This window comes from Nymphaea colorata, unplaced genomic scaffold, assembly GCF_008831285.2.
Source record: "Nymphaea colorata isolate Beijing-Zhang1983 unplaced genomic scaffold, ASM883128v2 scaffold0145, whole genome shotgun sequence".
Lineage (NCBI taxonomy): Eukaryota > Viridiplantae > Streptophyta > Magnoliopsida > Nymphaeales > Nymphaeaceae > Nymphaea > Nymphaea colorata.
The window spans coordinates 12,501-25,000 of record NW_022204651.1 but is presented as its reverse complement, the minus strand read 5'-3'; the positions used below and the strand labels follow the sequence as shown (position 1 = coordinate 25,000).

The 12,500-nt window shown below is 50.1% G+C and overlaps 1 protein-coding gene across 1 annotated transcript in view; it reads left to right on the top strand.

Annotated features, from left to right (window-relative positions):
• The first annotated feature begins 4,014 nt into the window (after window positions 1–4,014).
• The window catches only part of LOC116268184 (uncharacterized), a 16,045-nt gene continuing 7,559 nt past the window's right edge, over window positions 4,015–12,500 (top strand). Inside the window, exon 1 of the mRNA XM_031649962.1 lies at window positions 4,015–8,752. Within this exon, the coding sequence (XP_031505822.1) occupies window positions 4,015–8,752 (4,738 nt within the window). The remainder of the gene's footprint in view (window positions 8,753–12,500) is intronic.

Here is a 12,500-nt window from a genome sequence, read left to right as displayed (position 1 = left end):
AGCTACCGACGGTCAATCATCGTTTCGTTTTTGACATCACTGCGGACGACGTTTTAGGAAGAACAGCATTAAAAAACTGCCCACCGGCGCCCGAAACGTACTGAGAATCCATAAAGCCGACGTAACGACAGAAATAACCAACGATCAGCACAAAAGCTGAGAGGCCAAAAAGCCGCACGCCCAAGCCCTCCGCACACCATGCGGATGGGCTGCGTTAATGTCCTTAACAAGACGGCGTTCCACCAAAGCGGCAGCAATACAGAGACCAAACGTAGGGGCAAAACAAACTTAGCGTCAACCACACCAATATAACAAGCACATCACCCAAACGGTTCATGGCAAACCAAAACAGCCATGACGCAAACCAGCCCCCACCACCCAAACACAGCCTCCCACGGTCGCCTTCACGCCGCATAGCCATCGGAACCAAAACAGCCAGTGAACGGCCAGGATGGGAGACTGATACGGAACTCCCTAGGACTAGGCCGGGACTATAGCCCTAGCCTTGATTGCTGCCGAATCCCATCAACTACCACAGGCCGATAGCGCTAAGCTTGTCTGCGCGAACCCTTTGTCGCCAGATGGGCATGAGAGACTTGGTAAGGGTGAGACTTGGCCACTGAGTGTAAGGGGCAGAGAGGCTTTACTAACTGTGAATGGTGCAGCTTGTAGCGCTAATAACGCCACACAAGGCCTAACGTCACACCAGGTAATCGTCGGAGGCATGCCACTGCCGGCCACAGGCGCAGCACAACTCCGGGGCACGGCCGAGCGCACAGCCGAGGGACATCGCCGACTACCGGGCATCGAGGACGCAGACGGGTGCCGCGCGCAGGAGAGCGTCGACGCTGGAGGTCACCTGGAGCATTGTGAGGTTGTAGCGAGCGAGGACGCTATCAGAGTGCACAGCGGAAACCTTAGAGAGGCTAACGAGCGGGCACCACCATCACCACTAGCAGCAGCAGCACTCGGGCGGGTGGCCGATCCTTGTTCCGAGGGTATCACGCACGGAGGTCATTCCAGCGAGGACAGCATTTTTCTTAGGGAGGCTAGCCGATGCAGTGAGCTGGAGTTGTCCGGGCCCAGCTGACCGACCTAGCCACACATGCCCAGTGGACCGAGACTGAGTTGGAGGAGTTTTCAGCCCCAAGCCGACCATTTCAGGCCGAGACGGAGTGATTACAGCATTACGGGTCAGTCGGAGCGGTTTTGACAGGATCCCGTCTTAGGACCCGATCCAAATCCAGCGTTTTTAGTAGGAACCGGTTTCATTTTTAGTTATGTTTCAGTTTTGTACCGACCCGGTTCGAGACATAGACCGAACCGAGTCATGCTACACTTTAAATAGTGTCTTTGTGAAGTTAACCCTAAGTTGTTAATGATTTTTGGACAAAGTTTCTAATAGAAACAGGTTTCTCTTCACCCGCGCGTTTCTTGCGCCTCCATCTTCTTCTTCCTCCCCATTTCTGTGTGAAACATCTGAGGTTCTTCTCCAGCCTCCTCAGATTCATCAATGGCGGATTGGCAACCCGACATTATCCCACACCCTCCGCTGGTTTTCTCTACTAGGAGGTGAAACGAAGCAAGCAGCCGGCGGGTTGTCTTCTTCATCGTCTACCCGAGCAGAAGCAAAGGTGAATGCCGTGCGGACTCCTCAGCCACAGGGGTGTCGAGAGGCGTCATCCACCATCCGGAAGGCATTCTCCAGCCTTCGCGCAATGCCTACACGGCGGTGTGAAGATCTGAGATGCATTTGATCGTCCGTTCAGCAGAAATACAGCTAAGTGTGTTTTTCCAGCGTCATTTCCTCTTGTAGTGACTGTAAATCGCCTCCCCAATTCGTTTGTATGCCGTGGGATCCTTCTGGAATCCGTGAGGATGATCTGAAGAAGGATCGAAGCGAAGGAGAATGGGTTTGGGGGTCGTTTGGAGGATGATCGAGCCTCTTTTTGAGCATTCGGTTGAAACAGGCCTACCACAGCCAGTCTCAATCCGAGCTTAAATCGAAGGGTCAATCGGCCATAACTTTTGGGGATTTTGATACTGTTCGCTTCCCACCGAACCAAGCTTTCTATAGGAAGTGGAATCGCGTCAATCCGTTCAGTATTGAGTGAGTTACGAGCTTGAGAAGTCGGAGTAGGTTCTGTCACGCAGTTCCGCCGACCAGTTCCTGTTTCCGGCGACACTTCCGGCGATCCAACCGTTGGATCTTCACGATTCCGGTGCCATTAGATTCCCAACATCCCTGAGATCATCTCCACCAAATTTGACGTCGATCGGACTGTAGATGGCGTTTCTGGAGGCGACGGTCTGAATCTGGCGGGAATCGGCGGCGAGCATCCCTGTTTCTCCGCCACAGGCGGCTGTAACCCAATATTCGCTTAGAACATTGGGAATGCAGCATCACCGGGTGATCTATTGACTTTAGCTTGTTCCAAATTTAATTATCTGTCGATTGCAAGTGGTTTCATCTCTTGATTTGATCGCATTGAGGCGGAGTGGCGATTTGAAGACCTGTGGCTGTTCTTCTGCACGACGGCTCTTCCTGAAACAGGCGACAGAACTACAGCGACTTTGAGGGATCAACGACTGGGGTCTAGACAGCTCAGATTCAGCTCAAATTTGGAGCGTCTACTCCTTGGCTAGTGGTCTTGCTACAGTCCAAATTTCAGGATTTTTGGAGGTGTCTATGAATTGTTATGATTTTTCCATCGAAGACCTCTCCAGCAGTCCTGAAGCTGTTCTGCGCCTGATACATTTCTGAACGAAGGACAGAACGTGCGCGATTTTCAGAGCTCAACGACCTGGCCTTAAACTCGTCGGATTTGGCTCAAACTTGGAGCGTCCACTCCTGAGGATGTCTACTTGTTGCTGACCAAGTTTGGGGATTTTTGGAGACTCCTGTGATTTTATACGAATTTTAGACTGGAGGCCACTCTCTGCCAGCGCCTGAACCTGTCTTCTTCGTTTTCCAGAACAGAGGCCAAGCCTCGACGCTACCCCGATCTCGTTTTCTTCGATATTGGGGAAACGAGTATCTCTGGTGATTTCAGCTCCTTGAATCCCTTGTTTTCCTTTGATTATATCCTGGATTTGATCGTGCTTGCACTTGTTTTGGCGGAGCATACCCCTGCTGCAACGAGGATGGGCTGCAACCTGTTAGCATAGACTGCAACAGTCCGTGAGCCGCAACCTTGGAGTTGAAGGGTGCTCGTCGACACCAGTTCGACGCCTGCTTCCCCCTTAACAGAATACAAAGAGGGGTTTAGATCGCATCTTGTGAGGCATTTCATACTTTGGCTCTGTTGTTCGATTACTGTTTTGCTGTAACAGTAATCCGTGCTTCCCTTGTTGCTGAGGTGAACCGTGAGCCATCAAGCGACCGGTGAGTTGGGGTCGTGGAGCTTGCTGTCCAGCTTGGGCGAGGAGGCATTTGCTGAGTACCGAGGCTTAGTTTCTGGTTTTCCAGCCTCGGTGGATAGCTCGGACTAGCTCCGAGGAGGTTTGTACCCTGTCCCACTATAGCACGGGGAGGGTGTTCTTGCTTACAAACCCGCCTACACGGCGCGCGGCATAGTGAGGTCCTCGGAGGCTCGTTCAGCCGACGACACACCTCCTTGCGGCTTGGCCACCTAGGGGTTGAGGGTGTGGTTTGTGCGCTTAGGCATGTATGTTTTTGATGAATGCTTGGATGTGAATGTGGTTGAGTGAGGTGAGCGTTTAAGTTGTATCGTCGCGGTTGTATTAAGCCTTGAGCCCCTTAGCATTCTTGTAGTAGGATTGGCCATTTGGGTTCGGGAAACACTCTTGTAATTCTGTCCTAACTTGGGAAATTAAGCCGGGGTTGCTGTCCGGCAGGGAAAGAGTGTAAAGTCTTCTTAATACTTAGCCTATTCGGAGCCTGCCCCAAGAGATCTTGGGAAGGGAGTTCGGCATTCGGCAGCGAGCTTAGGCAGTCCTAGCCGGGTTCCCACCAGTTTGGTATCAGAGCACCTTGGGGCTGATTGAGCAGCTATGGCAAAGAAGAAGAACTCAAGAGTTGAGCAACAGGAAATGGAATTGGGCGTCGAAGATGCAGCCACCGAATCAGTTCATGAGGGCAGCGGAAGGAATGAATCAAACCGAGAAAAGTTCTCACGGATAGAAACCGAACTTGAGGAAATGAGAGTAAGAATGAGTCGGCAAGACCAGCCATCACGTGTGGAAGAGAGGTTGTCTCGCTTTGAGGAAGCTATGATTCGTATGACTGATAACTTCACGCAAATAAGTCACCAATTGGGTTTCTTAACCGGCCGAATGAATAAAATGGACCAATTGTCAGAAAGTATAGAAGGGCTAAATCAAAGAATGGACCGTATGGAAAGATCCGTTAATCATGGGCACAACCGAGAAGATAAGGGAAAAGGACCTTATGAAGAGCCTCACACATCATATCAAGCTCCCAAAGAGCATGCCGCATCGAGTTTTGGAGGGATTAAAATTGGAAAAGATAATCAAGTTCCACCCAAAACCAATGAAGCTCACATGGGAAATAAAAAGACCATGGGAGTTAACATGGCAACTTGTTCCAAACCACTGGTAGACAATGATTTTGAAGAAATTTCAGATGAAGATAGTGAGAGAATCGGACAAAGAAGTGAGAAAAAGAGGGGCCAAAGGAACATAGAACCCAGATCCAACATTCGGGTTGACTTTCCTAAGTTTGATGGCAAAAACGCCCAAGATTGGGTGATTAAAGCGGAGCAATACTTTGAGTGCCAAGAAGTTAGGGAAGACAAAAAAATTACAACGGCCATGATCTACTTTGAAGGGGCAGCTATGAGGTGGTATCGGTCGTACAAGAGGAAAAACCCGGTCATGGTATGGGAAACATTTTCAAATGCATTACTCGCTCGCTTTGGAGTCTCGTCATATACTAACTATCATGTGGAGCTCATCAACATGAAACAAATCACTACCGTGGAGGAGTTTCAAGGTCGATTTGAGGACATGTCATGTATGGTTGGAGATTGGCCCGAACCCGCACTCATAGGTGCATTCATGTCGGGATTGAGAGAGGATATTAGAATTGAGATGCTATCCGAGGAACATGTAGACTTAGACAGTTGCTTTGCAAGGGCACGAGTTATGGAGGAAAAGCTCCTCAAACGGGCAGCGTATGAGAAATTCTCTAAGACCGGAGGATTCAACCAAAACAAAGGGAATTTCAACAGGCCTACTCCTAAACCACAGCCACAAGGGTTTCCAAAGAGGGATACACGTCCAGCCGTTAGGGACAATGTTCCGGTTCGTTACATCACCGCTAAGGAGAGGGATGAAAGGTTCAAAGCCGGGCTATGTGTGTCATGTGAGGAAAAGTGGTTCAAGGGACACAAATGTAAGAGGTTTCAGCTAATGGTGGTTGTAGAGGATGAGGACGAAGTTGAGGTTTCAATCCCAGTTGAGGAAGAGCAACCAGTAGAACAAGAGTGCCCAACGGAAATTGAGAAGGTGGATGGGGTTCTTCACTCCATGAGGGACCCAAACCGTCCTAAAGCAATGCGTGTTCTTGGAACCATTCAAGGGCACAGAGTCACAATCTTGCTAGATTCGGGAGCAACTCATAATTTTATGAGTTTAGAAACGGCCAAGGATAGCGGATGCACATTGGAAGATCAAGCACCACTCACGGTCTTGGTAGGAGATGGAACAAGGCTACCTTGCGTCCACATTTGCCGAAACATGGATATAACCGTGCAAGGGATCCCATACAAGATAGATGTCTTAGTTCTTCCGATAAAAGGGATGGACCTTGTTCTTGGTGTTGATTGGTTAGAGACACTTGGGGGAATCTACTGGGATTTCTCCAAAATGAAGATGAGATTTGAGAGGGAAGGAGGAGATCAAGTGACACTCGAAGGAATCCAGCCCAACTTGGAACCGAAGGCAGCCATCAAGGCTCTCGTAGCTCAACAGCCAGCCCTCTGGCTGATATCGTTAGCCACTGATGTACCTCCAAAAGGGACAGAGACCGAAGTCATTCCCAAGGAAGTTCAGCAAGTATTGGATGGTTTTGAAGATGTCTTTTCTGAACCTAAAGGGTTACCTCCTCCAAGATCATACGATCACAGGATCGTCCTATCAAACGGGGCAGAACCGGTAAATGTTAGGCCTTATCGTTATGGGTTTACACAGAAAACGGAGATAGAGAGATTGGTAAAAGAAATGATTGAAGGGGGAATCATTCGCCCGAGTAGCAGTCCCTTCTCCTCTCCTGTTTTGTTAGTCAAAAAGAAGGATGAAACTTGGAGATTTTGTGTTGATTATCGGGCACTTAACGAAGTCACGATTAAGGACCGCCACCCTATACCCGTCATTGACGAACTCCTTGATGAATTGGCGGGCGCTTCCATTTTCTCCAAGCTTGACTTAAGGGCTGGTTACCATCAGATACGCATGGATAAGCATGACGTACCCAAGACTGCATTTAGAACTCACGATGGGCATTATGAGTTCTTGGTCATGCCCTTCGGATTAACCAACGCCCCGGCTACATTCCAACGATGTATGAATGATATTTTCAGACCACATCTGAGGGATTTCATTCTAGTTTTCTTCGATGACATTCTGGTTTACAGTCGATCATTAGAGCACCACATTGTCCACTTAAGGAAGACACTACAAATTTTGAGGCAGAATGAACTCTTTGCAAAAGCTTCTAAGTGCAGTTTCGGTCAAGAATCAATCGGCTATTTGGGACACATAGTGTCCAAGGAAGGTGTTAGAGCTGATCCAGAAAAGCTCCATGCCATGGAGCAATGGCCTTTGCCAAAAGACCCGAGAGGAATGAGAGGATTTCTAGGTCTTACTGGTTACTATCGAAGGTTTATTCAAGGCTATGGATCTATAGCCTCCCCTTTGACGAAAATGTTGAAGAAAGGGGAGTTCACCTGGACGGATCACTCAAGGGAAGCATTCGTAAAGCTTAAGGCAGCAATGTTAGCCGCGCCCGTGCTAACCTTGCCAGATTTTTCACTTGATTTCGTGGTGGAGACGGACGCAAGCGACGTTGGTGTTGGGGCTGTCCTCAGCCAAAAGGGCCACCCAATAGCCTACATGTCCAAGGCTCTCACCCATAGGGCAAAGCCATTATCCACATATGAAAAGGAGTTATTTGCCATCGTGTTGGCCGTGGAGAAATGGAGGCCCTACCTCATCGGGCGCAAATTCATTGTGAGAACGGATCATAGTAGTTTAAGGTATATGCTCAAACAAAGGGTCTCAACGCCTACTCAACAAAGATGGCTCGCCAAGCTATTGGGTTACGATTTTACAATCGAATACAAGAAAGGAACCGAAAACTCGGCGGCTGATTCGTTATCGAGACTTGGAGAGCAATTTCTAACCTTGTCCGTTCTGGAAACCGATTTGTGGCAGCGATTGGTCATTGAGCAAGAGGCTGATGAAGGTTTGAGACTACTTAGAGCATCGGTTCAGCAGAATCCGGGATCAATCCCAAACCATGGCATGAAGGGGAACGTGCTTTACCGAAAGGGCAAAGCTGTGGTACCACGCGGTTCCTCCCTCAAAAAGGAGCTCCTATCACACTTTCATTGTTCAACCACCGCAGGTCACGAAGGCGTGGCCAAAACGCTTGCAAGGATCAAAACCCAATTTTGGTGGGAAGGTCTAAAAGGAGAAGTCAAAGAGTTTGTGAGGAGTTGTCAGATTTGCCAAAGGGAAAAGTATGAAGCAACCAAGCCACCCGGGCTGATGCACCCATTGCCAATACCTACAAAACCTTGGGCTGATGTATCAATGGATTTTATTGATGCAATGCCACGTTCGGAAGGAAAGGAAGCGGTGTTTGTAGTGGTGGACAGATTGACGAAATATGGGCATTTTGCCCCTCTTCCAAGACACTACAATGGGCCGTTGGTTGCCGGGATATACCAAGACTATGTCGGCAAACTTCATGGAATGCCGAGCACTATCGTTTGTGATAGGGATTCGATATTCCTTAGTGCGTTTTGGCGCGAGTATATGCGCATGGCTGGGACTTCATTGCATTTCAGTACAGCCCACCACCCGCAAACCGATGGGCAAAGCGAGGTGGTGAACAGGACACTAGAGACCTATCTGCGTTGTTTCGCGGGGGAACGACCGAACACTTGGGTTCGGTATCTTGCTTGGGCAGAATGGTCCTACAACACTAGTCTCCATTCCGGGACTAGTATCACTCCCTACGAGGCACTGTATGGGTGTCCTCCTCCACTCATTCCAAACTATGAAGTAGGGACAGCTCAAGATGATGAGGTGGACTGCACACTCCGTAATCGGGATGAGATCTTGACAGTTTTGAGGCAGCATATCGTAAGAGCCCAGAATCGAATGAAACAAACATATGATAAAGGCCGCAAAGATCGAGAGTTCAAGGTTGGGGACATGGCATGGTTGAAGAGGCTACCTATGCGACAAAAATCGTTGCTTGGACAGCCTTATTCCAAACTTTTACCCCGTTATTATGGGCCATTCCGGGTCTTGCAAAGAGTTGGCAAAGGAGCCTACAGGTTAGCACTACCACCCACCGCATTAGTCCATCCGGTCTTCCATGTAACTAGACTCAAGCCGCATTTTGGTCAGTTGCCAGAACTTATTGAACCTTTGCCAGATTTTCGGCCTAGACCGTATAGGATACTTCGTCACCGGCACCTGCAGAGAGAGGGGCGTCAGAGACATGAGGTTTTAGTTGAGTGGGACGGCCCAGATTCAGGTACATCATGGGAGCTATATGACAGGATTGTCCAGGATTTCCCAACTACTAGAGCTTGGGGACAAGCTCAGTCTCAGCGTGGTGGATCTGATACGGAACTCCCTAGGACTAGGCCGGGACTAGCCTTGATTGCTGCCGAATCCCATCAACTACCACAGGCCGATAGCGCTAAGCTTGTCTGCGCGAACCCTTTGTCGCCAGATGGGCATGAGAGACTTGGTAAGGGTGAGACTTGGCCACTGAGTGTAAGGGGCAGAGAGGCTTTACTAACTGTGAATGGTGCAGCTTGTAGCGCTAATAACGCCACACAAGGCCTAACGTCACACCAGGTAATCGTCGGAGGCATGCCACTGCCGGCCACAGGCGCAGCACAACTCCGGGGCACGGCCGAGCGCACAGCCGAGGGACATCGCCGACTACCGGGCATCGAGGACGCAGACGGGTGCCGCGCGCAGGAGAGCGTCGACGCTGGAGGTCACCTGGAGCATTGTGAGGTTGTAGCGAGCGAGGACGCTATCAGAGTGCACAGCGGAAACCTTAGAGAGGCTAACGAGCGGGCACCACCATCACCACTAGCAGCAGCAGCACTCGGGCGGGTGGCCGATCCTTGTTCCGAGGGTATCACGCACGGAGGTCATTCCAGCGAGGACAGCATTTTTCTTAGGGAGGCTAGCCGATGCAGTGAGCTGGAGTTGTCCGGGCCCAGCTGACCGACCTAGCCACACATGCCCAGTGGACCGAGACTGAGTTGGAGGAGTTTTCAGCCCCAAGCCGACCATTTCAGGCCGAGACGGAGTGATTACAGCATTACGGGTCAGTCGGAGCGGTTTTGACAGGATCCCGTCTTAGGACCCGATCCAAATCCAGCGTTTTTAGTAGGAACCGGTTTCATTTTTAGTTATGTTTCAGTTTTGTACCGACCCGGTTCGAGACATAGACCGAACCGAGTCATGCTACACTTTAAATAGTGTCTTTGTGAAGTTAACCCTAAGTTGTTAATGATTTTTGGACAAAGTTTCTAATAGAAACAGGTTTCTCTTCACCCGCGCGTTTCTTGCGCCTCCATCTTCTTCTTCCTCCCCATTTCTGTGTGAAACATCTGAGGTTCTTCTCCAGCCTCCTCAGATTCATCAATGGCGGATTGGCAACCCGACATTATCCCACACCCTCCGCTGGTTTTCTCTACTAGGAGGTGAAACGAAGCAAGCAGCCGGCGGGTTGTCTTCTTCATCGTCTACCCGAGCAGAAGCAAAGGTGAATGCCGTGCGGACTCCTCAGCCACAGGGGTGTCGAGAGGCGTCATCCACCATCCGGAAGGCATTCTCCAGCCTTCGCGCAATGCCTACACGGCGGTGTGAAGATCTGAGATGCATTTGATCGTCCGTTCACAGAAATACAGCTAAGTGTGTTTTTCCAGCGTCATTTCCTCTTGTAGTGACTGTAAATCGCCTCCCCAATTCGTTTGTATGCCGTGGGATCCTTCTGGAATCCGTGAGGATGATCTGAAGAAGGATCGAAGCGAAGGAGAATGGGTTTGGGGGTCGTTTGGAGGATGATCGAGCCTCTTTTTGAGCATTCGGTTGAAACAGGCCTACCACAGCCAGTCTCAATCCGAGCTTAAATCGAAGGGTCAATCGGCCATAACTTTTGGGGATTTTGATACTGTTCGCTTCCCACCGAACCAAGCTTTCTATAGGAAGTGGAATCGCGTCAATCCGTTCAGTATTGAGTGAGTTACGAGCTTGAGAAGTCGGAGTAGGTTCTGTCACGCAGTTCCGCCGACCAGTTCCTGTTTCCGGCGACACTTCCGGCGATCCAACCGTTGGATCTTCACGATTCCGGTGCCATTAGATTCCCAACATCCCTGAGATCATCTCCACCAAATTTGACGTCGATCGGACTGTAGATGGCGTTTCTGGAGGCGACGGTCTGAATCTGGCGGGAATCGGCGGCGAGCATCCCTGTTTCTCCGCCACAGGCGGCTGTAACCCAATATTCGCTTAGAACATTGGGAATGCAGCATCACCGGGTGATCTATTGACTTTAGCTTGTTCCAAATTTAATTATCTGTCGATTGCAAGTGGTTTCATCTCTTGATTTGATCGCATTGAGGCGGAGTGGCGATTTGAAGACCTGTGGCTGTTCTTCTGCACGACGGCTCTTCCTGAAACAGGCGACAGAACTACAGCGACTTTGAGGGATCAACGACTGGGGTCTAGACAGCTCAGATTCAGCTCAAATTTGGAGCGTCTACTCCTTGGCTAGTGGTCTTGCTACAGTCCAAATTTCAGGATTTTTGGAGGTGTCTATGAATTGTTATGATTTTTCCATCGAAGACCTCTCCAGCAGTCCTGAAGCTGTTCTGCGCCTGATACATTTCTGAACGAAGGACAGAACGTGCGCGATTTTCAGAGCTCAACGACCTGGCCTTAAACTCGTCGGATTTGGCTCAAACTTGGAGCGTCCACTCCTGAGGATGTCTACTTGTTGCTGACCAAGTTTGGGGATTTTTGGAGACTCCTGTGATTTTATACGAATTTTAGACTGGAGGCCACTCTCTGCCAGCGCCTGAACCTGTCTTCTTCGTTTTCCAGAACAGAGGCCAAGCCTCGACGCTACCCCGATCTCGTTTTCTTCGATATTGGGGAAACGAGTATCTCTGGTGATTTCAGCTCCTTGAATCCCTTGTTTTCCTTTGATTATATCCTGGATTTGATCGTGCTTGCACTTGTTTTGGCGGAGCATACCCCTGCTGCAACGAGGATGGGCTGCAACCTGTTAGCATAGACTGCAACAGTCCGTGAGCCGCAACCTTGGAGTTGAAGGGTGCTCGTCGACACCAGTTCGACGCCTGCTTCCCCCTTAACAGAATACAAAGAGGGGTTTAGATCGCATCTTGTGAGGCATTTCATACTTTGGCTCTGTTGTTCGATTACTGTTTTGCTGTAACAGTAATCCGTGCTTCCCTTGTTGCTGAGGTGAACCGTGAGCCATCAAGCGACCGGTGAGTTGGGGTCGTGGAGCTTGCTGTCCAGCTTGGGCGAGGAGGCATTTGCTGAGTACCGAGGCTTAGTTTCTGGTTTTCCAGCCTCGGTGGATAGCTCGGACTAGCTCCGAGGAGGTTTGTACCCTGTCCCACTATAGCACGGGGAGGGTGTTCTTGCTTACAAACCCGCCTACACGGCGCGCGGCATAGTGAGGTCCTCGGAGGCTCGTTCAGCCGACGACACACCTCCTTGCGGCTTGGCCACCTAGGGGTTGAGGGTGTGGTTTGTGCGCTTAGGCATGTATGTTTTTGATGAATGCTTGGATGTGAATGTGGTTGAGTGAGGTGAGCGTTTAAGTTGTATCGTCGCGGTTGTATTAAGCCTTGAGCCCCTTAGCATTCTTGTAGTAGGATTGGCTATTTGGGTTCGGGAAACACTCTTGTAATTCTGTCCTAACTTGGGAAATTAAGCCGGGGTTGCTGTCCGGCAGGGAAAGAGTGTAAAGTCTTCTTAATACTTAGCCTATTCGGAGCCTGCCCCAAGAGATCTTGGGAAGGGAGTTCGGCATTCGGCAGCGAGCTTAGGCAGTCCTAGCCGGGTTCCCACCCAGGCCTTGACAGCAGTCGGAGGCCGAGAAGAAGGCAGTCGCACCGCGTGGACTACAAATGGCCCAGGCAAAACCGGACGCAGGAGAAGCTGAAAAGACAGCTACGGAAGCACGCGGAACCAAGAAAAAATGGCCGCTCGCAGTGAAGAAAGGG